The sequence below is a fragment of the Cervus canadensis genome, chromosome 4 (genome assembly GCF_019320065.1).
Source record: "Cervus canadensis isolate Bull #8, Minnesota chromosome 4, ASM1932006v1, whole genome shotgun sequence".
In the NCBI taxonomy this organism is placed as follows: domain Eukaryota; kingdom Metazoa; phylum Chordata; class Mammalia; order Artiodactyla; family Cervidae; genus Cervus; species Cervus canadensis.
This window is the reverse complement of record NC_057389.1, coordinates 86,514,156-86,537,979: the sequence shown is the minus strand read 5'-3', so window position 1 is coordinate 86,537,979 and position 23,824 is coordinate 86,514,156. Positions and strand designations below refer to the sequence as shown.

The following is a 23,824-nucleotide window of genomic DNA, read 5'->3' as shown; positions in this document are numbered from 1 at the left end:
CCAAAGAGGAAAATGAATAGGCTAGTCATGAATACATAACAACAAACCCAGTCTGGAATTTCATTCTTCTTTCTACCAACTGGGTTGTAAAAAATAATTTTAAATATTGTTTTATCAAGGAAGAAGCCCATGAAAGCAAAAGTGCCTCAGACTCATGAGAGTCTTAATGGCTAGTCTCCCTGCATTGGGAGGTTTTATATTTTCCATCTTACAAAGGTTTTATTTTTTAAAAATTTATTTACTTACTTGTTTACTTATTTGGCTGGACCAGGTCTTAGTTGTGGCATGTGGGATTTAGTTCCCTGACCAGGGATTGAACCCAGACCCCATGCACTGGAATGCAGAGTCAAGCACTGAGAAGCCCCTCCATCTTAGAAAGATTCTAAAAAGAGTTGGCTACCTGACTCGGACTGGGAACCAAGTTCATGTTGACAGCAGGTAATTTCACTATAGGGGCTTCCCAGGTGGCACTAGTGGTAAAGAACCTGCCTGCCAATGCAGGAGATGTAAGAGATGAGGGTTCAATTCCTGGGTCGGGAAGATCCCCTGGAGAAGGGCATGGCAGCCCACTCCAGTATTTTTGCCTGGAAAATCCCATGGACAGAGAAGCCTGCGGTCACAAAGAGTCAGACACAACAGAAGTGACTTAGCATACATGCATGCACTCTTGCTATAATGGGACAAAATTTTCTTCACCTCTCTGCTCTCCAGATCAAAAAATAAACCTCAGTCTAACCATAAGAAAAAACATTAGACAAAACAACTAAAGGACGTCTGACAAAACACCTGCTAGGAGACGGCTGAGGTCCTAACCCAGGTATGGTATCTGGGAATATGACCTTCTTTGGAAATAGGATCGTTGCAGATACAATCAAGTTAGAATGAGGTCAGGTTCATCTAATTCAGTATGACTGGTGTCTCTGTTGTTGTTCAGTCGCTCAGGTGTGTCTAACTCTTTGTGACCCCATGGACTGTAGCCCACCAGGCTCCTCTGTCCATGGAATTCTCCAGGCAAGAATACTGGAGTGGACTGCCATTTCCTCCTCCAGGTGTCTCTGTAAGAAGAGCAAAATTGGACACAGACACACACAAGAGGAAATGACCATGTGAGGACAGAGGCAGAGACTGGAGGGATGCCACCACAAGCCAAGGGACACAGAGCCACCAGAAGCGGGAAGAGACAGGAAGGACCTTCCCCTGGAGCCTCTGGAGGGAGCTCAGCCCTGCTGACACTTTAGTCTCAGACGCTGCCTCCAGAACTCTGAGAGATTACATTTCTGTGGTTTTAAGTCCCTCTGTCTGGGGTACTTGACTACTGGAGCCCTGGACAAGCCACAGAGCTGACCAGCACTCTTCAAAATGGTCAAGGTCATCAAAGACAAGGACAGTCTGAGAAACCATCCCAGTGCAGAGGACCCTAAAGAGATGCAATGACAAAATGTCATGAGGGATCCTGGGTGGTGTCCCAGGACAGAAAAAGGGCATTAGGGGAAAACAGGAAATCTGAATATAGAGTAGACTTCAGTTAATAATGTTTCAACATTTGTGTGTGTTAATCACTCGTGTGATCCCATGGACTGTAGCCTGCCAGGCTCCCCTGTCCATGGGATTCTCCAGATAAGAATACTGGAGTGGGTTATGATTCTTTTCTCCAGGGGATCTTCCTGACCAGGAGATTGAACCCATGTCTCCGGCATTGCAGGTGGATTCTTTACTGTCTGAGCCACCACACCATATTAATATATTAATAATATGGGAAATCAGATGTGGTTTTATAAGGCAACTCTGTATTCACAATTTTTCTATAAACCTAAGACTATTCTAAAAAATAGTTAATTTTTTAAAAATTGAAAAACAACAGACTTCCCTGGTGGTCCACTGGTTAAGATTCTGGGCATCCACTGCAGGGGCCACGGGTTCAATCCCTGGTTGGGGACATAAGATCACCCACACTGTGGGGTGCAGGGAAAAAAATTTAAAAGAAATAAAAAAAACTGTTGAATGAATAATAAAGTCTTGGCTCAGCCATCTTCAGGTGTGTAGTCTTAGTCAAATTATTCAGTTTCTCATGTGCCTCAGTCTCCTCATCTGTAAAATGGGGGCGATGGGATTTGTGCCACATGGGGCTGCCCTGAGACCAGGATATGGTGAGTAGAGTCATCATCGTCTCCATCAGAGATGGCTGGTGGCTGCTGCTGGAATTTTGGGTAAGGAGCAACAGAGGGCCAGCTAATAGGACCCCACGGCCACAGAGAGAGGCTGGACTTCACTTCCTGGCTTGAAGTGCACACAGTCCCGCACATCTGTGTGTTCCGTGCCCTGCACAGCGGATGGACAAGTAGAACTTTTCCCTTCCTTTGCCATGTAGCTACCCTGTCCGGGAAAGGAGACTTGCGACAGGACAGCGGGGGCCAGGGCTGGGGAGGTGGGGTGTTACACAGGACGCCCCTAAGAAACCAAAGGTCTCCAGAATGTCATTTCTTTAATGTCCACCCTGCAAGGGGCCATGCAGAAGGTGAGGGAATAAATACAGAAGGTTGTAAGATGCAGTGCTCCCGGCCTCCAGCCTAGGAAGGAAGGGGTATACCTGTGGACCTCGGTTTCCTTCATCTGCAAACCGGGGCAAGACACACTTTGAGCCAAGAGGCTCTGAAAGGGCGTCTCTTTCTCCCAAGAAAACGGAAGTCCCTGAGCTGCCCAGACCTCAGGCTGGGATGGCGGCTCCTGTCCGCTAGGGGGCGCCAGATCCCGCGTCCCCGGCATGAAGGACCACTCCCCCCATCCCGGGGCCGGCACAGAAGCCCCAAAGGGTCTCTGCCTAAGAGAGGACATACCTACAGGGGGGTCCTGAGAGAGCCCCACCCACTCAAGTCCTGGATCCCTTGCTCTTTCCACCCTTTCCTGCACCTTGGCCTCCTAAACGGCCACTGTGTTTTCTCTCCGAGGAGGTAAAGTGAGTCGAGGGAAGGGGGATCCAGAGGCTGTCCTGACGAGGGGCGGAGAAGGAAGGGGGTAGCGACCGGCCTTCCACGCCGGCTCACTCGTGGTCCTTCCTCCACCTGGGTCTGGGGCTGCAGCGACATGGGGCATCTGGGCTAACTGAGCGCCGGCCCGCCCCGCGCCCCCTGCCCGCAGGTTCCGAGTTCGGAGCGGGTCCGAGTTCGGAGCGGCAGGCCTGGGTCAGAGCAGGTTGATCTCGTCCAGGTAGCGGGCCAGGACCGAGTCCCGTACGTCCTTGAAAACCTTGCGGATGTTCTGTGTGTCCGTGGCGCACGTGTAGTGGCTGAAGAGGCGGCGGGAGCGCGGGCCCTTCCTTCCCCCGTCGGCACCGTCCACGCAGCCGGCGTACATGCGGGTGTACATGTCCAGAATGAACTTCTTGGCTGCCTCCGCGTCCTGCTTGGGGCCTGGGGACAGGGGTGGGCAGTCAGAGCACGCGGCTCGTGTGGCAGGTGAGAGCCCCTCCCTCCTGGGACCAAGGTAGACTCTGGACAACATCGGGGCTGCAGGAATCATCCGGCAGGGTGCCTGCCAGCCACCACCATCTTTTGTGTTTCTAGCTATTCACATGACTGAGGCCCAGCCAGTAGGAGCCTCGGGTAGGCTCATGTGGGTCACATGGTCTGGAATGGACCAATGAGGCTGGTCTCTGAGACTGCACAGAACCGTGTTAAAGACCCTCTCTCTTAGCTGGGCTTGGAGCCTGGAGGTCCAGAGAAAGACATCCTGGGGAGATGAAAGAGAAGGGGAGGGATGACTGCCCTGATGGGGCACACATGGGATTTCCACCCCGCCATCTCTCATTCATATACGTATGTGTGTGCGTGTGTGTATACATATATACATACACACATGGTCACACACATATGTGATATATATATATATATATATATAGTGAGTCAAGGGCTTCTGGAACCCCCCAAGACCCACCTCCACTACTTACAAGTTGAGTTACCTTATCTGTTAATCCACCTAAGCTCGGAGAGTCTGTTTCCTCATTTGTTTAAAACAGGGATCATAACAGTCCTACGCCTCCCTGAGGTGTTGTGAAGACTAAACACAATCATGTCGAGGGCTCCGTGTTCAATCAGAGAAGCTTTCAGGAGTCTGTACTATCATCATTCTGTCAGAAAGGCAGGTTCCCATAATGGTTACAACCTGCCAGCTTTGGATCCAGGAAACTTGGGTGGGAATCCTGCCTCAGCCAGTCACTAGCTGTGTGACTTTTGGCAAATGACTGTCTCTCTGTGCTTCAGTTTCCCCATCTCTATAGTGGTGAAAAACAAGAGTGCTACTGGACGGCGATTTTTTAATGAGCATTTTTAACAAGTCAGTACATGAAGGTGCTTCCATTAGTGTTAGATGTATTAGCTGTTATTGGCTTATTATTATTGTCATGAACATTATTTAGTAGAGAGGAGAGAAGACTGTGAGTCAGAAGTTAGCAAAGGGTGTTTCAGCCTCTGTAGCTGGGAGAAAAGGATGAGTTATGGGGGTTCCCTGCGACATGAAGGAAAACAAACCATCCTCAAAATGATCTACTTTATCCCTGTTTCCAAACTCTCCAAGTCATGGTCCCACTTCCAGAATTGCCCAGGGGATGCTCTGGGAAGATGGAGAAGAGTGTCCAGATCACCTTCCTGGAACAAGCTGACTGTCACCCAGACCTCAAGTCTTGTGGGTAAGATTGGGTGAGACTGGCCACACAGGCTCTGACAGACCAGTGGTCACACCTGTGGCTGCTACTACTGCTGCTGATGCTGCTAAGTCGCTTCAGTCACGTCCGACTCTGTGTAACCCCATAGACGGGCAGCCCACCAGGCTCCTCTGTCCCTGGGATTCTCCAGCAAGAACACTGGAGTGGGGTGCCATTTCCTTCTCCAGTGCATGAAAGTGAAAAGTGAAAGTGAAGTCGCTCAGTCGTGCCTGACTCTTAGCGACCCCATGGACTGCAGCCTACCAGGCTCCTCCATCCATGGGATTTTCCAGGCAAGAGTACTGGGGTGGGGTGCCATTGCCTTCTCCACACACCTGTGGTGACATCCTCAAAACTTACACACTAGGCTCATGCTAAGGGTTTCACTTACTGTGGTTGATTGTGTATTAGGATGAATACACAAAACTCATAATTTGGTGAATACACCAAATCCATGTCCACTCAGAATCTCAGAATATGACCTTATTTACAAATAGCGGGTTTTGCGCGTGTAATTGGTTAAGCTGAAATGAGATCACACTAGGTTAGGTCAGGTCCTAAACCCAATGACTGGTGTCCTTGTAAGAAAAGAAGAAATGGGGACTTCCTTGGTGGCACAGTGGATAAGAATCCACCTGCCAATGCAGGGGGACATGGGTTCGATCCCTGGTCTGGGAAGATTCCCAGGCCATCTCAGCCTGAGCTCTAGGTCCCATAAGCCACAACTACTGTAGCCCATGCACCTATAGCCTGTGCTCCACAACAAGAGAAGCCACCACAATAAGAAGCCTGTGCACCACAATGAAGAATAGCCCCCGATCCCCACAGCTAGAGAAAGCCCACACGCAGCAACAAAGACCCAGCATAGCCAAAAACAAAGAAAGGAAGAAGAGAAGAGACAACCAGAGACAGGGAGAGTCACGTGGTAACAGAGGTAGAGACTGGAGACTCGCAGCTACAAGCCAAGGACTGCTAAGGGTTACAGGTGACCGCCAGAAATGAGGAGGGGGGCCTGGGACAGGCTCTCCCCCAGAGCCTCTAGAAGGAACCAACACTGCTGGCATCTTCACTTCAGACTTCTGGCCTCCTAAACTATGAGGGGGAAATTTCTGCTGTTTCCAGCACCCAGTATTAAGGCTTCTGTTACCTTCTCCCCATTCGACAGAGGGGGAAGCTGAGACTCAGAGATCTCCGGCAGAGATCAGAGATGGGTCTGGAATGCAGGTCTGTCCGACTGCACTCCAGGCTGAGGTGTGGCCTGAACCAGCGTCTCTCTTGGGAGCTGCTTTTGGGAAGTGAAGGGTATAGAAAGTTCTAGAACCACTCACCCCGGAAACTGGGGAAGTAGGTAGCCAGGTGGGAGGTGGGGATCTTCTCCTCCAGGATGTCGGTTTTGTTGAGGAAGAGGATGACGGAAGTGCTTTTGAACCAGGGCAGTTCCAGGATGGTCCCAAACAGGGCCAGACTCTCCTTCATTCGGTTCTGGGTTGGGAGGCACAAGCTGGTCATGAATCCAGATGGATGCTCGGCCTGAACAGGAGCCCTCCCCACAGGTGGAGATGGGGCTGGCAGCCCACCATCCAGCAGCTTGAGGCTCCCCAGTTCCCGCCGGGCTGAGACTCAGGGCAGTGGGGCCGGCTGCCTGTGTATGCCCAAGATGGTTTTGTGCCAGTACTGGCTGGGCTGGTGTACCCCACCACCAAATTCATGTCCACCTGGAACTTCAGAATGAGACCTGATTTGGTCTTTGAAGATGTAATTAGTTAAGAATCGGTCACACTGGAGTAGGGTGGGCTCTGACTTCAATGTCCTTATAAGAAGGGGAAATCAAAGGACTTCCCTGGTGGCCCAGTGGTTAAGACTCTACGTTTACAATGCAGGGGGCAAGGGCTCCATTCTTGGTTGGGGAACTAAGATCTCACATGCCACGCAGCATGGCCAAAAAAGTTTTAAAATTATTTTTTTAAACTAGGACACAGGGAGATGGCCATGTGAAGATGGAGGCAGAAATGGGGTGGTGTCTTCTCCAATCAAGGGGCCCCAAAGATTGTCAGCAGGCCAGAAGCTGGGAGAGCCGCGAACAGACTCTCTTTCACAGGGTCAGAAGGAGACAGCCCCACTGACACCTTGACCTTGGGTTTCTGGCCTCCAGGACCATGAGACAATAAATTTCTATTGTTTCAGCTCTACCACCCACTCCCCCCAACCAGCCCTACCTCCCAGTTTGTGGGACTTCATCACAGCAGCCCAAGCAAAGTGGGACGTGGTGTGTGGCTCGATTCAAGCAAGATCTGTGTCAAAATGACCTCAAATTGATTCTATCTCATTCAGTTTGATTCTATCTGACTCAGCCCGAAAGTACAAATTATAACACCTGACCCTTGGATCCTGAAACTGCCTATGTGAGACTTTAACCCTGAAAAGTGCGCATGTCAGAGATAATAGTGTGCCCAATCTTCAAGGTGCTCAGTCGCTTTGGTCGTGTCTGACTCCTTGTGACCCCATGGACTGTAGCCTGCCAGGCTCTTCTGTACATGGGATCTCCCAGGCAAGGATACTGGAGTGGGTTGCCATTTCCTCCTCCAGGGAATCTTCCCAAACCAGGAATTCAACCTGCATCTCCTGCATCTCTTGCATTGCAGGTGGATTCTTTACCACTGAGCCATCAGGGAAGCTGAATTAGGAGAAGAATTCATGAAAATCCTGAATAAAAACAGGACATAGCCCCATTCCCGCAGCATGACCCATTCTCCCAGGACAGGACACACTGTGCCTCCGGGTGTGGGAATAGGGTGGTGTGCCTTGAAGCTTGAGTATCCAACTGTGTGTGCGTGTGTGTGTGTGTGTGTCCCCAGGGTCCTTGTCTCACAAATACGTGTGGATCTGTGCATTGGGGTTCAATGGTCTGGCCACAAAAGAATGGACGGTGAAGCTCAAAGCCACGCCAGACACACAAAGACTCCCTCAAGAGTGGCGGTAGGGTTTCCTGCTCAGTTGAGGGTCCCTGGGCCAAGGAGTGAGTAAGGAGTAGGGGAGACGGCACCCCCACACCCCCAGTGGCACCTCACCTCTTGGTTGTTCTCCTCCAAACACTGGTCATATTCACTCAGCGAGGCCAGGTAGATGAGGGCAATCACATTCTCGAAGCAATGGATCCACTTCTTGCGTTCTGACTTCTGGCCCCCGACGTCCACGATCCTGCGGGGAAACCACCTCCTGTCAGAGCTCAGACCCAATCAGGGACCCTGAGACATGGCACCCCAGACCCCAGTCCTGGCCAGGACATGCCACAATCAACATTAATAGCAGCAAGAATAGATGCTAGCCACCTGTGAGTGACTGCCTTTCACTCCATGGGGCAGGCATCACTATGATACCCATTTTATAGATGAGGAAACTGAAGTACAGAAAAGAGAGGGGACATCCTGTACTTCTGTTGCACTGGGCTGCCTTCTACCCCACAGTAGGGGACAGCCGGTTGGGCACATCCTCAGCCTTCCCTGTTTTGACTGATGACCCAGGGGAAGCTGCAAAACTCAGTTTCCCATTGGCTGTGATCCGGGTGACCACGGGAGTGTCCAGCAGCCACACAGATGGGCAAGAGCCACCCCCTCTGTTTGCGTCCCAGGACAAGCGTTTGCCTCCACCCCCAGACACACCACAACAAAAACCTGAGCCCTCCCTCCTTCCTGTTGTCTCTTCTAAGAAATATGGGTTGCTGATAACAAACCCTGCGTCATTTCCCTGGGGATGCGACCATTACTCAGGCAGCAGGCAGGAAATGCCAGAAGCCTCAGAGCAAGAAGAGACTTGCCCCGATGTACAGGAGGAAAATCCAGGCTGGTGCCTGAGGCTCCTGAGTCTCAAAACTGGCCTTTCTGGTGATCCCCAGATTCCCTTAGACCCTGTGTCCAGAGTCAGATGGGGGAGGCAGCGGCTTAGAATGGGGCTCCAGAGGCTGAGACAGCTGTGAGGTTTGCTTACTCTCCAGCCTCCCAGCTCAGTCTCCCTTTCCTCTGAGCCCTCACCTTTGCCTTGAGAATGGACTCAAGTTTCCCCTTCTGAAAATTCCCCTCCTCCACCCAGTCTTTCCTCTGAACTTCCCCAACCACTACTTTTACTCCTAAACTTTCACCAACTCACCCATCCACCTGTTCGTCCATCCACCCACTCCCTCGTTTATCCATCTTTCCACTCATGCATCTAGTCACCCATCTGTCCACATATTCACCCAACCATTCATCCATTCATCCATTTATCTATCCATCTATCCATTCATACAGCCACCCATTGATCCATCTATCCACCTACCTATCCATCTATCCATTCATCCACCCAAGCAATGGCTTCCCCGATGGCTCAATAGTCAAGAATACACCTGCAACGCAGGAGACGAAGGAGACGTGGATTGAATCCCTGGATTGGAGAGATCGCCTAGAGGAGGGCATGGCAGCAGACTCCTGTATTCTTGTCAGAAAAATCCCATGGACAGAGGAGCCTGGCGGGCTACAGCTCAGGGAGTCGCCAAGAGTTGGACACGACTGAAGCAGCTAAGCACACACCCTCACTCAATATCACATAAGATACCAATCAGAGAAGCAGTAGAATCAGTCTCAAGCTGTAACTTCAAGGGGCTCTCCATCTAGTGGAGGAGGCTCAAATGCAAACAGTAAATTATGAACCTTCTTGTTTCAAAAGCATGGAGCCAGGAGGGAGGGCCATTCAAGGAAACAAGAGATCACACATGAGTGGGTTGAGCACTGGAGGTTCTCAGGCACACCTTCACAGCTCTCTGCCACCATCTTGCTAAGGTCACTGAAGATTCTCTAAAGGCCACTCCCAGAAGTTGCTTGTGTCTCTGACCTTTTCTTGGTCTTTGACACTGGCTGTGGCTCTGCATGGACCATTCTTGGCTGCACTGGACCCCCACACCTCTCTGTCTTCCAGCTCAGGCCTGTTTGTGCCCAGCCATCTCCCAGATGGTCCAGACTCCTCAGACCCAACCTGCCCCAAATAACTCCATTGGCTTTTCTAACACCTCCCACTCTATCACCACCACAGTGGTTTTTACCATCTACACCATCATCTTGATGGGAAACTCACAGCGAGTCTTTTTTGACTGCTTGCTCTATTTCCCATGCTCACCCATTCTACATCAGAAACATTTCTTGCACCATTCCCTCATTTCCATCCTCATGGCCACTTACCCAGACCCTTCCCAACCCTGTCTGCCTGAACCATGGCTCCTGCCTCCTCCTGGGTCTCATGACACCCAGCCTGAACCCCTCATTGATCACTAGAGGGATCAGCCTCTGAGCTTCCCCAGCCCCAAATTAATCCCTCTGATCTAGCCCTGACCGCACAGTCTCTGTTTCCACCTTCCCATCACCCCATAGCTCTAGTGAACTCCTAATCATTCTTCAATGCCCTAAGACCAATGCCTCCTCCTCCAGGAAGACTTCCTCTCCCAGAACTCTGGAGGCTAAGTGTGGGCCCTTCCAGGTCCCAGTCCTGACTCCATGGTGGGGATGGAGATGTCTATGCCCAGCTTTGCCTCCCGCAGCCTGACAGGCCCTTTGTGGGCTGGGACAGACAACTCAGCCCTCAGCGCTGCAGCTCCTTTGCCCCTCCTACAAGAGCCTCCAAGCTCTGTGCTCACCGCAGGTTGGTTTTCTGCACAGAGAAGCAGTACTCGTTGATCCCGGTGGTGGGCATGCGGCTTCGGAGCACGTCCTGCGCAGTAGGGATGTAGCCCTCTTCCGTGATACGGTCCAGATTCGACAGGTAGCTGTGGAGCCGGAAGCCCTGAGTGCTGGCCTTGCAACCTCCCTTTGCTTCTCAGATTTCCCCTGACTCAGGGCCCCATGAGGACCCTGCTGGGGGAGGAGAGCCCCCAGAGAGGGGCCAGCATTTCTGTGGGTCCCAGGTGGCTGAGGAGCCTAGCCTGAGGCCACGGGAGCCTCAGGGAGAAGCAGCGTCAGCCTCAGGGCAGTGTGTCTCTCTGCGGAGGGTGTCACCCCAGGTATATGTCACTGCCACAAGAGCAGTGATATCCTTGAGAACTAGACGCCCAGCGTCGAGCCCAGGACAGCATCACCCCAGAAATGGTCTCACGCCAGAAACGGTGTCACCCCAGAAACATCACCCCAAGAGCTATGTCACTCCAGAAACAGCATCACCCCAGGCGCTGTGTCACCCCGGTAACAGTGCACCCCAGGAACTGGGTCACCTGTGGAGCAACGTCACCCCAGAAACACCCTTACCTGGGAGTCAAGACCACCCACAGCACCCCCGCAGTGGAAGCCAGCCGGCCTTGGGGCCCCTCTGCCTGCTCCGGTACCTGGGAATGGGTCTCCTCCGACTGTGTCCAAGCACAGCCTCCCGCCCCAGACCCCAGCCCCTAACCCGGCCCGTGGACCCCAGACTCACTACACAGCCGAGTCAAGCAGGTGGAACTCTCGCCGGCGCTCATAGCAGGCGCGGATGCCGGCGTCCTCCCACAGCCGCTGCATGGCCACGGCGTGGCGCTTCTCGAATTTGGTCACCTTGTAGGGGTCCTGGCTCATGATCACGCTGGCGTGGTGCTGGGAAGGGACGGACGGGGCGGGTCAGAGCAGCCGGACAGGGTGGGCGGGGGGCGGGGCTGCCCTCCTGACGTCTCTGCCCCCTTGGCTCGTGTCTGCAGACCGCAGGGGCAGCAGGGGCGCTCGCGAAGGAGCACCAGTTCGGGTGACCGTGAGCGGGGCAGCAGCCTCTGCTCCATCCGTCTGCTTTTCTTTGCACCGGAAGCAGGCGCTCTTGTTTATGTTTAAATTATCTTTTTATAGAGGTAATTAAGCTACCATGAGGTCATGAAGGTGGCCCTAGTCCAGAGTGACTAGTACCCTTATAAGAAGAGATTGGGACACGAACACAACAGAAGGATGGCCATGTGAGGATACAGAGAGAGGACAGCCGTCTACGAGCTAAGGAGAGAAGACTCCCTAAGAGTCTTAGGGAACCAACCCTGAGGTCTTAGGGGTCAGGACCCTTATACACTGCTGTGGGGAATGTAAACTGGTACAGCCACTGTGGAAAACAGTTTGGAGGTCCCCCCCAAATTAAAAATAGAGCCACCAGGAATTCCCTGGCAGCCCAGTGGTTAGGATTCCACACTTTTACTGCTGAGGGTCCAGATTCAATTTCTGGTCAGGGAACTAAGATCTCACAAGCTGCGTGCAGCAGCCAAAAAAGTAAATAAGCAAATAATTTGTTTTTTAAAAATAGAGCTATCCATCAACAGACGAATGGATAAGGAAGCTGTGGTACATATACACCATGGAATATTACTCAGCCATTAAAAAGAATTCATTTGAATCAGCTCTAATGAGATGGATGAAACTGGAGCCCATTATACAGAGTGAAGTAAGCCAGAAAGATACAATACAGCATACTAACGAATATATATGGAATTTAGAAAGATGGTAATGATAACCCTATATGCAAAATAGAAAAAGAGACACAGATGTACAGAACGGAATTTTGGACTCTGTGGGAGAAGGCGAGGGTGGGAAGTTTCGAGAGAACAGCATCGAAACATGTATATTATCTAGGGTGATATATATCATCTAGCCCAGGCTGGATGCATGAGACAAGTGCTCGGGCCTGGTGCACTGGGAAGACACAGAGGAATCGGGTGGAGAGGGAGGTGGGAGGGGGGATCTGGATGGGGAATACATGTAGGTCCATGGCTGATTCATGTCAATGTATGACAAAAACCACTACAATATATATATAAAAAAAATAGAGCTATCATATGATCCAGCAATTCCACTCCTGGGTATGAAATCAGGATCTTGAAAAGATAACTGCACTTTCAGGCTCATTGCAGCGTTATTTACAGTAGCCAAGATGTGGAAAGAACCTAAATGTCCATCAATGGATGAATGAATAAGGATGTAGATATAGGGACTACTATGCAGCCTTTAAAAAGAAGCAAATTCTGCAACAGCGGACAATGTAGATAAACCTTGAGGACACCACGTTAAGTGAGATAAGCCAGTCACAGGACAGATCCTGCATGATTCTACTTAGAATCACAAAGAATCTGGAAGCAGCAAGTACAAGGACACAGAGAATAGAATGGGCTGAGGGGAGAGGTTGGGGGTTGATGTGAATAAAGTTTCCCTAAGGCAAGGGGAACACCTTCTAGAATTCTTTCTTTATGACATTGTATCTGCAGTTACTGATACTGTATTGTGCACTTAAAATTTGCTAAGAGAGTAGATTTCATGTCTAATGTTCTTCATACAATAAAATATTTAAAAAGAAGGGTGGAGACTTCCCTGGTGTTCCAGTGGTTAAGACTCCCTGCTTCCAATGCAGGAGGTGCAAGTTTGATCCCTGGTCAGGGAACTAAGATCCCACATGCAATCTGGTGCAGCCAAAAATAAAATAAAACAAAGAAATATAAAAAGAAGGGTGATGTGACACATGGTCTGCATAGCACTGTCCCCTCAGCAGGGTGGGACAGGGCTCAGGAACCAATCCACCATAATAATACTTCTAGAACAAAACACATGCCCACTCAGGACTCCTACCAGGCATCATAAGGTGAAGGGAGAGATGACTGCACCCTGGGGGTCCACAGGGGAACCCTTGGGGGCGGGTATATGCTGGTGCTGAAGGTGAAACTGTTTAGTTTCTCATCCCTGTCCAGCTCTTTGTGACCCCATGGACTTGTAGCTCACCAGGCTCCTCCGTCTGTGAGATTTCCCAGGCAAGAATACTGGAGTGGGTTGCCATGCCCTTCTCGGGGGGTGGGGGGAATCTTCGTGACCAAGGGATCGAACCTGGGTCTCCTGCATTGCAGGCGAATTCTTTACCGACTGAGCCACCAATTGGTGCTAAGCTGCCTGACATGTACACCAGGATCTCAAGAAACCTTGGAGGGGGCAGCTCTTAAGAACTTAGGCAACCTGAGGGGATGCAGTCCCACCTGGAAGCCCTAAGAGAGCCCCCTCCCCACGGGGCTCACCTCGCTCTCGGGCCAGCTGAAGGGGATCTGTAGCCGTTCCATAGCCTCGATCATGGTCCTCATGGATACGAAGATGTTCTGGTAGACTAGGGGCCGGAAGTTCTTGCGGTCCTCCTCCGAGTAGCCCGCCCCGTGGATGATACGCATCTGCTTGATAAACGTGCTCTTTCCACTCTCACCGGGACCTGGGGAGATGGCCACCATGGTCAGCTCAGCCCTCAAGGGGCTCCTGAGACCTAGCACCCACCACTCCCAGGCAATGGGGCTCAAATCCCGGCTCCGTGACCCTGGGCGAGCGCCTTCACGGCTCTGAGCCTTTGGGTCTCCACCTGTAAAACGTGGTTTGCTGGGTGGATGTGAGGGTTAAACTGGTTCATGGAAACGTAGTCCTGGAGGGTCGGCAAACCACTGGTCCTCAGGCAAAGCTTGTTGGCGCCTGTTTTTGTTCCATTTTTGTTTGTTTGATTTGATTTTCTGTTTTATTGTTATTATTTATTTGGCTGCGCTGGGTCTTCTTGGCAGCATGCGGGATCTAGTTTCCCAACCAGGAGTCAAACCCAGGCCCCCTGCATTGGGAGCTTGATGCCTTACCCACTAGTTACCCGGGGAAGTCCCTGTTTTTTGTTTGGTTTGTATTTTGTTTTTGTTTTTGGCTGAGCAGCACAACCTGTGGGATCTCAGTTCTCCCCAACCAAGGATCCAACCAGGCCCTTGGCAGTGAAAGTGCGTCCTAACCAGTGGACCTCCAGGGAATGCCTGACAGTCACCTGCTTTTGCACGGCCAGCAAATTTTTACAGTCTGCATGGTTTTTACATTTCTAATTATTTTCACCATTACAATTTTTACAGCTTTTAAATGGTTAGTTTTTGCATTTTTAAATGGCTGAGAGGAATCTAGACACTGTTTGATGACACCTGAAAATTACATGAAATTCAGGTTTCAGGGTCAGTAAATGAAGTTCTGGGCTTTCCTGGTAGCTCAGCTGGTAAAGAATCCACCTGAAATGCAGGAGACCCCAGTTTGACTTCTGGGTAGGGAAGATCCCCTGGAGAAAGGATAGGCTGCCCACTCCAGTATTCATGAGCTTTTCTGATGGCTCAGATTAAGGTAAAGAATCCTCCTGCAATGCAGGAGACCTGGGTTTGACCCCTGGGTCAGGAAGATTCCCCGGGAGAAGGGCATGGCAACGCCCTCCAGTATTCTTGCCTGGAGAAGCCCCATGGACAGAGGAGCCTGGTGGGTTCCAGTCCTTGGGATCTCGAAAAGTTGGACACGGCTAAGCACAGCACAGCAAATAAAGTTTTAATTGGCACATGGCCACACCTGGTTGTATATAAATTATCTAGGGCTGGTTTCTTGGGACAGCAGCACAGTTGAGTAGTCAGAGACTCTCCAGCTTGCAAAGCTGAGAAGATTTACTGTTCCGCACTGTTTAGTTGCTAAGTCTTGTCTCTTTAGAGACCCAATGGACTGTGGCCCACCAGGCTCCTCTGTCCATGGGATTCTCCCGGCAAGAATACTAGAGTCGGTTGCCATTTCCTTCTCTAGAGGATCCTCTCGACCCAGGGATTGAACCCAAGTCTCCCATGTGGCAGGGAGATTCTTTACCACTGAGCCACCTGGGAAGCCTGAAACGATTTTCTATTTGGCCCTTTACAGAAAAAGTCTGTGGACCCCTGGCTTAGAATGCGCTTTAATATAGGAAGAGTTACATTCGTGTTCACTACTATTAGCAGTAGTAGTCTTTACCATAATTATAATTACTGTTATCATTATTTGCTATAATTATTTCAGGTAGGGAAAGTTTTATGAAGGAAATACAATAGGACAAATAGAGTGATTAAGTGACTACTACAGCTAAGTGCATGGAACACTTCTCAGTGGAGGTGACATTGGGGTTGAGATCTGAAGGCTGAGAAGGTGGCTCCCGTGTCAAGATGTGGGGAAAGGGAGCATCAGGCAGCGGACACAGTATGTGCAAAGGCCCTGGGGCAGGACTGTACCTGGTGTGTTTGACAAACAGCTGGGAGACCCCTGTGGCCGGAGCAGAGTGAGCGAGGGGGCGGGAGGAGGGGAGGGCAGGGAGGGGATGGGGCGGGTCATGCAGAGGCTTGTGGGCTACAGGAGAACTTGGGCTTTTACCCTCAGGGAGGTGGAAGCCTGGAAGGCTGTGGGCAGAGGAGGTGCGGGGCCTGACTCAGGTGCTCACAGGTGCCCTCTGGTTACTTCAGGGAGGACTTCCCACCAGCCAGATGGTTCAGGCTGACCCAGGTGGCCACGTGGAGCGAGAGAGAAGGGGACATTCACATGAGATACTTGGGAGACAGAACCCACACAACCTCACAGTGGAACAGGGTGGGATGAGGGTCCTTGCAGGCTCATCTACAGAATTTCCAGGGCCAAGTGCAGGATGGACCCTCGGGGCCCTTCTGACTGCAGGGTTGCACAGCCCAAAAGCCAGATGTGGGTCTGTGATATTAACACTAGAATCTTCCAGAGCCCAGGACCAGGAGCTCAAAGAGGAAGGCCTGGCTCGCTGCTGTCTGAGCCCCGATATCTCCCTCTTGGAGCCTCTGTTTTCTCATCTGTGAAATGGGCTTGACATCCAGGTGAGAGGTACATGGCCAGGAAGCCTCCTCCAACACCTCCCTGGCATGGGGTCCCTCCAAGGGCGGGGGGCACTCGTGCAGGAGGAACTGAGACCAGCCACAGAAAGGGAAGGGGTAGCCTGGCTGGAGCCAGAAAGAGGAACCGGGAGCAGTGGGAACATAGTGGGGAGGAGGCAGGGAGTGTGGGAAGTGGCGGAAGAGGGAGTGCTCTCTTGTATCATCCGTGGGGGGGCTCCAGTCCCTCCCCACCCCCAGCACATTTGAGGGCAGTGAGGGGTGAGCTGGTGACACCACTACACTTGAGATCCAAGAAAAAGAGTCACTTTTCTGTTACCCTAAAGGACATTCATGGGGAAACTGGAAACACTGGTGGGACGGACGTGATGGAGACAAGACTGTATCACATGCATCGGCCACTCATCATCATCTTGGGGGTCTTTGCTTTTTAGTGAGACCCAAATCCATGGAAGTATTTGGGGGATAAAAAGGTGAAAAGTAATTATCCTCCAATTAAAAATAAATAAAATTTAAAAAAAGATCGGGGCTGCAACTGTACTCACAAATGGATCAAAAAACAATGAATATATCCATACTAAATATATAAATGTATAGCAAAGTGGGACTTCTCTGGTGGTCCAGTGGCTAAGACTCTGCACTCACAATGCAGGGGTCCTGGGTTCAATCCCTGGTCAGGGAACTAGATCCCACATGCCAAAACTAAATGATCTGCTGCTGCAACTAAAGATTCTATATGCTGCAACTAAGACCCAGAGCAGCCAAATGAATAAATATTTTTAAATACAATTGCATTCTTAAAAATAAATATATAGCAAGTAAGCTACAGACATACATTATGTAAACTACAAATATACACACATGTGTGTATGGTGAGGGAATAAAGGGCATGAGATAAAATATTAACATTTTCAGAAGGATCCAGTACAACTTTTCTAGAACTCTGAAAGTATTTCAAAATGTAAAGTTAAAGTGGGGGGAAACCCCTCAAAAGCCAGGTGAGATACTACGTTGGAGGCTGAAACAGAAAAAGGGCCTTTGTGGAAAAACCAGTGAAATCTAAACTTTGGAGTTGAGTTCATAGAAACATGAGGGTGCAGTTCCCATGTTACTATCTCAGCTATGACAGCCCACAGCACCTACGTAAGAAGTCATCATAGAGGAAGCGGTTCAGAAGTCGGGAATTTTCTGTGCAGTTTTTGCCATGTTTTTGTCCATTGAAAGTGATTCCAAAATAAAAAGTTTCCAGGACTTCCCTGGTGGTCCAGTGGTCAAGATTCCGTGCTTTCAATGCAGGGGGCATGGGTTCGATCCCTGGATGAAGAACTAAGATCCCGCATGGCCAACAATTAAATAAATAAAATGTTTACTATAAACAAATTAACAACAAACAGACACCACCCCTTCAGTATGGAGCCACCTGTCTCAGATTCTGAAATTCCTTGGGCTTCAGGACAGAGATACATCAAACTCACTAAATATTCCTGCAGTGGGACATCTGACTATCACAGTTGGTGAGATAAACCCACAACCTCACCTCCCACTGGGAAACCTGGGGAGATGGGCTGGTCTCTGTGTTTTAACAGCTCTGTTTATTTATTTATTTGGCCACATCACATGGCATGTGGGACCTTAGTTCTCCAACCAGGGATTGACCCTGCACCCCCTGCAATGGAAGCAAGGAGTCCTAATCACTGTACTACCTGGGAAGTCTGAGATAGGCTGGTCTCTGATGCTTCTGTGATTTGGAGATGGTAGAGGTGGCTGTGAGTTCTGCCCCCCTGACCTCACCCTCCCAGTGTGGTGGGGGGTCCATGCACCAGCTCCCCCAAGCCCACAAGAAGACTGGCCCTTGGTTCCACTTTTCAGGTGGAAAAACTGAGTCCCAGATTGGTTGGATCCTGCAGTTGGTGAGTGGCCAGATTGGGACTAAAACCCAGTTTTGAGTCTGGAGTTCTTGGGCTCTTTCATGATCATTCTGGGAAGTTCCCCAGGTGCTGTTTGAATCATTGTCATCATCCGTGTCTTCCCAGTGACAATGATTTAAGTCTTAGCATCTGCCAGGCCCTGAGCCCAGGTCCTCTCTGACTGACCTTGGTGGATCCTCACAAACATTCCCGCTGTGTTCCCATTCACAGTGGAGATGTGGGGGCTCAGAGAGGTGCAGTGACTTTCCCAAGGTCACACAGCTAATGGAGAAGCAGAGGAGTGAAAACAAGCCCTTGTGGATCCTTCACCAGCAAAATAGGAAGTGGCCGGTAGGCTGAGTCAGGCATCATCAAAGTATCAGTTAATAGGACTTTTCTCCACACACTCGGAAGCTCATCGGCTCCTCTGGGTGCTGCCAAAATGGCAGTGAGACCTACGGCAGGGGACTGCATTCTTTGACCTTCCTCTGGGCTGCTCCTCTGGGAGCACAAACATAGATCTCACCAAGCAACTGTTAATTTTGTTGGGATGCACTGTTTCATTAAAGAAAAAAAAAAATCCCAGTTGCCACCCACAACTTGGGTTTCATGACTCACGTGTGAGTCCCAACTTGAAGTGAAACACTTCACCTTTGCAGCCATGCCTCCTGGAACCACTGAGGATTCAGGAGCCTCTCGTGGTGTGATTCAGGAAGCTCCCCAAATGACGCTGAAAGATGTAGGAGAGCTGTCTCCACCTGGCAAAGCCTCGCAGCCCAGACGGGAAGTGGCCGCTTCCTCCTGGGCACGGGGGAGGAAGTGGAAATGCAGAGACCAGGAGCTGCGCCAAGTCCCAGGCATCACGAGACACTGGGTGGCTCCTTCCATGGGGAACCGCAGCCCCCACCCCGCTTTCCACTCCCGGGAGACGGGGCTCCTGGGGCACGGGGAGTCAGGCCCGTGCAGCTGGAGACCACACAGCCCAGCTTCCATGCCCAGCTCTGCCTCCAAACCCGCTACAGTCCCCAGACCCAATCCTGCCACCTCCCTGGGCCTCAGTTTCCCCATCTGTCACTGGGGTTCTGTGGAGGCACATTCACAGGGCAGTCAAGATCATGGACTTTGAAACCGGATTTCTAGGCTCCAGTCCTGGCTCTATGACTTTGGGCGAGTCGCTTCACCTCTCTGGGCCTTGGTTTCCCCATCTGGGGATAGGAATGGTTCCCACCTCACATAGTACAGACAAAGCTGGCTTCTTTATTATTATTATTGGAGGGGGGCGCACTGCACGGCAGGCAAGATCTTAGTTCCACAAAAAGGGGTCAAACCTGCACCCCCTGCCATGGAAGCTTGGAGTCTTGACCACTGGACCACCGGGGAAGTCCCAGAGATGGCTCCTTTAATTGTTTTATTCAGACTCTTCCCCTTCTCAATGTGGTGACTACTTCCTACCAGGGACAGACCCCTTGTCCCTTGGGCTTCTTCCTCAAAAGGATCAACCACCTCCCAGAAGAAAACAAAAAACTTTTGAATTCAATTCCTGTTTTTAAGAAGGAGGGCAGGTGTGGAGGCAGCCCTTGGGGCTTGGATGGGGGTGGTTGAAACCACAGTCCAGCAGGCTGTCCACAGGGCCACATCAGTGCTTGGACACGTGGACAACATCCCTTCTCCCCTCCCCCCCACAACAAGCAGAAGTGGCTTCCTGATTTGGGGCTGGCTGTCCCATAGTCAGTGGAGAAAAGGACTCCGACAGCTCTAGGAAGATACAGTATAACTCTGGGGAAAATCACCCCAGAAACTGGATTCATTCATTCATTCACTCATTTATAAAGCATGCATCAGGCATACCCTCATGATCAGGTCACTGTCCTCCTGAAATAATGCTGGGGACACAAGAGTGAATAAGATGGACATGGTCTCTACCTCTCTGTTGCTTACTGTGTAACTGGAGAGACAGACAGTGAACAAGGAAACAGGAAAACACAGGAAAGAGTGTCGTGAAGTGAGTGCTATGAAGAAAAATTGTGCAGAGGAAGAAGGACGGGTCTGACTTTGAAGCCAGAGAAATCAGGGAAGACGTCTCTGAGGAGGTGACACTTGAGCTGAGACACACCGGCCAGGCAAAGGCTTGCGGGGATGCTGACAGCCCTTTGCGGGGAGAACGGCAAGTGCAGAGGTCCTGAGGTACGGTTAGAGAAACCTGAGATGTGCAAGGAAGGATCGCTAACACTAACAAACCCCTAGCCCAACTGAGCTCCTAGCTTCCCCAAAAGGGAGAGAAGACAAAGAATGAAAAAAGAGACATCACTACAAATCCAACAGACATGAAAGGATGACAGGGGAATGTTAGAAACAATCGTATGTCTGTATACTTGAAAACTTCAAAGAGCCAAATTCTTTGGAAGATACCAGTAACCAAAGCTCACAAAAGAATAGCCTACGTGGCCCTATTTATTAAAAAATAGTAAATACAATATCATATATAAAAGCCTAGTTATTACAGAAAATGAATAGAGATAGCTATTCAAGTCTTAATTAAAACTTTCCTGTGACTTCCAAAGGAAGACTCTGAGATTCTACAGCAGGGACCATAGGTTCAATCCCTGGCCAGGGAACTAAGAGCCCACATGCCATGTGGGGCGAGGCCAAAAAAACAAAACAAAAATAAAAACCCCTTCCAGGCTCAGACGGCTTCACTGAAGTCCTGTGCCCCACTTTCTCCTCTCTTTCCACCCCTGAGGGCTGCCCCTTCCCACTGAGCAGGAGAAGAGACAGGGCAGCTATCCAGATGACCAAGCCCTGCCTTTTGTCCCAGGGCAGGCAGGTGGGATTTTGGGAACCCAGGGCCTTCCCCAGCCCTCGTCCAGGACTCAGGCATTCCCAGGAGACCCTTCAAGGTTGGGGTCCCTGGGCTTAGGCCTGCGGGGCCACACACAGGGCAAAGTGGCTGGGGGAGTGGACACATGTGGACCATAAGACGTGAGGTCTCACAGGTCACAACTTCGGAGCCTTGCAATCCATCACACCTGAATCACCCCAACTCCCTCACAGGGTTTTGTTGACCTCCTCTTCTTGCTGCCGGAAATTATTTTATCTCCTTGTTAGTTTACGGGCTTATGGTCTGGCTCCGTCACCAGAAGCTGAAGTCCCTAAAGTCAGGGACACACAACATTCCATCTCCCCTGCTATTGCACCCCACCTCCAGGAATTATGCAGTACATCTTGAATGAATGAACTGATCCATCAACTAATCAATCCATCAAAGGTGCTTGGTCACGCTTTGCCCGCAGGACTTGTCCTGATAAACCACCAGAACAAACCCAGGTCAAGCCCTCAGAGGGACGGAAGGGTCCTGGACTCTCCACGGTCTCAGGGCTAGGCTGGAGGTCCCGGCGTTAGGCAGCTCATTCCCTTCTCATGACTTGGGAGCCTGTAGGGCTGGCTGGGCCAGCCAGGCTGGAATCGGGCCACCCAACTGAGCAACCTCCACCCCTGCAGATGCCTGGGAGGTGGCTGGGCCAGGGAAACGGGCTCACAGCTCACTCCCTGGGAGGAGAAACCGAGCCTCAGTCGACTCATCCTGAAAGTGGGCTCCCAGGCTGCCCCGCCCTGGATGGCCTCCGACTCACCCAGAAGCAGCAGTTTCAGCTCCCCTCGGTCGCGCTTCTTCTGCTCCAGGAGGATCTTGTTGATCTCCTGGTCGATCCGGGCTGCCGACTTCTCGTCCTCGGTCAGACACCAGGGACAGCAGCGCCAGGTGAGCGAGCGGGCCATGGCGGGGCCTCAGTGGGCACGAGGCGGCATCGCCCCTGCCCCTGCCCCTGCCTCAGGAGGAACCCCAGCCCGGCTGCTCTGGGGAGGGCTCCTGGCAGCCGGCGGGAAGGGCCTCCCTCGTCGTGGGGGTCACCCCCACCAGGGACCCCCTGGCTTCCTGGCCTGGGTTACTGGGCGGCCCAGCTTCTCTAGGCCTGCCTGCCAGCTCCGGGGTGGAGGAGGAGAAAAGATGCTGGCTCAGGGCTCCCCGCCCATCCCCAGACCTGCCTGGCCGGGCCAGACAGGTTGACGGCAGAAGAGCTCAGAGATGAGGTGGGCGCCTCGGGGGAGGGCGGGCCGGGGAGGAAAGGCCAGCCGCCTGGGTGCACGCTGGGCCTCCTTCCTCATTCTGGAGAAGGGGTGGACCCGGTTGTCTGTCCTCCCTGGGCCTCTGACGCCCGCCCTGGCCCACGCCCCTCTTCCCTTCCTCTGGGCCAATTAGAGGCAATCCTCAGAATACCTATCACCATCTTTATTATTTTTTTTTTTATAACTTTTTGGCCATCCTGAGGAACATGTGGAATTTTAGTTCCCCCACCAAGGATCAAATCTGTGCCCCTGCATTGGAAGCCTGGAGTCTTAACCACTGGACTGCCAAGGGAAGTGCCCCATCCTGATATTTTTTTAAAAGAACATCCAAGGCCCAGGGGCACATACTGCTTTAAGTGCTTTTGTGTATTGAGGGAAGTGGGTTTCACGCAGACAGCACCCCCAAGTTCCTTGCCAGCCCCCTGCACAGATGGGGACACGGAGGTACGACCAGGCATGACTCCTGGGGGAGGCTCTCCCACCCTTGGGGCCCCAGGCTTTCAATGCAGAGCCGGCAGCTTTAGAGCCAGGGCCATTCATTCTTCCTCCAAATATGTATGTGGCGCCTCCTGTGGGGCAGGCAGTCTATGCAAAGAAGAGTCTGACATGTCAAACTCCCCCCTACCTCCCTGCGTGATACCCTTGACAGATAAATACCTTAAATATATGTATATCCGAGCCTATCAGATGGTGATAAAGTTTGTGTGAGAGGAAAATAAAGCCCAGGGAGGGGGATGGGAGATGTGAGGGAGCTCATTTTTGACTTGAAACATGGGGCAGGGGGAGGCAAAGAAGGTCACCCTGACAAGACAACCTTTGGGACCAGGACGAGAAGCCGGACAGGGAGCCTGGCCATAGTGAGAATCTTGGGAGTGGAAGCTGCTCCCAAAAAAGCCAAGAGGTCACCATGCCCAGACCCCTCAGCCCTCAGGTCTCCAGAAGTAGAGGGGGACCAGAGGGTGAATTGTGGCTGGGCCCCCACTGACTGCCTCCAATCCGGTACTTTGCTGTGTTTGGAAGCAGAACACTCTTGGAGAAGTTCTAGAAAATTCTAGAAAGTTCCCAAACACCCCTCTCCCCAGAGAAACACAGAATCCTGCCCAGTCTCCGGGCCCCTCCCAGAGGTGCTGGTGAGACCCAGAAAGGGTGCGTGCTGCACTTGGGACACAGCAGCAACCGTCTCCCTCCACCACGCCCTAGCCACGACCGGTGTGGTTTTCTTGCTGTTGATTCATAACGACTGGCAGATGGGAAGTTCGATAGGGGCCCCCTTGGGTCACTGGGGCCCGGCCGGTGCTGCCCTGCCTACCCCCGTCCCCGCCCCGTGACCGGATGGCCGTGGGGAGGGGATGCTCCCTGGGGCCCCGAGATCTGGGTAACTTCCCGCTCCCAGGCAGGTGAAGAAAAACAGAAATAAGTCTGTGCCGTGCAGAGCTGGGCAGAGAGAACAGAGGTGAC

The 23,824-nt window shown here is 51.6% G+C and overlaps 1 protein-coding gene and 1 non-coding gene across 2 annotated transcripts; one reads left to right on the top strand and one right to left on the bottom strand.

Annotated features, from left to right (window-relative positions):
- Window positions 1-2,465: 2,465 nt before the first annotated feature.
- Window positions 2,466-22,403, bottom strand: GNA15 (G protein subunit alpha 15). The gene is made up of 7 exons (XM_043466146.1): window positions 21,874-22,403; window positions 13,713-13,897; window positions 11,126-11,280; window positions 10,356-10,484; window positions 7,765-7,894; window positions 6,025-6,178; window positions 2,466-3,407 (listed from the first exon to the last, which is right to left on the bottom strand). Exons 1-7 carry the CDS (start codon window positions 22,016-22,018, stop codon window positions 3,181-3,183), a joined length of 1,125 nt encoding a protein of 374 aa, XP_043322081.1. The 5' UTR covers window positions 22,019-22,403; the 3' UTR covers window positions 2,466-3,180.
- Window positions 16,947-17,019, top strand: TRNAV-CAC. The gene has a single exon. It is a non-coding gene; the product is annotated as a tRNA-Val (tRNA).
- Window positions 22,404-23,824: the final 1,421 nt, after the last annotated feature.

What these genes read in the sequence shown, in the direction of transcription:
- GNA15 (XM_043466146.1), bottom strand. Translation starts at nt 22,018, where the DNA reads ATGGCCCGCTCGCTCACCTGGCGCTGCTGTCCCTGGTGTCTGACCGAG. An exon ending in TCAGCTGGCCCGAGAGCGAG is followed by an intron (nt 11,281 to 13,712) that starts GTGAGCCCCGTG and finishes GTCCCTTCCCAG; the next exon opens with CACCACGCCAGCGTGATCAT. An exon ending in CTACTTCCCCAGTTTCCGGG is followed by an intron (nt 3,408 to 6,024) that starts GTGAGTGGTTCT and finishes CCCTGTCCCCAG; the next exon opens with GCCCCAAGCAGGACGCGGAG.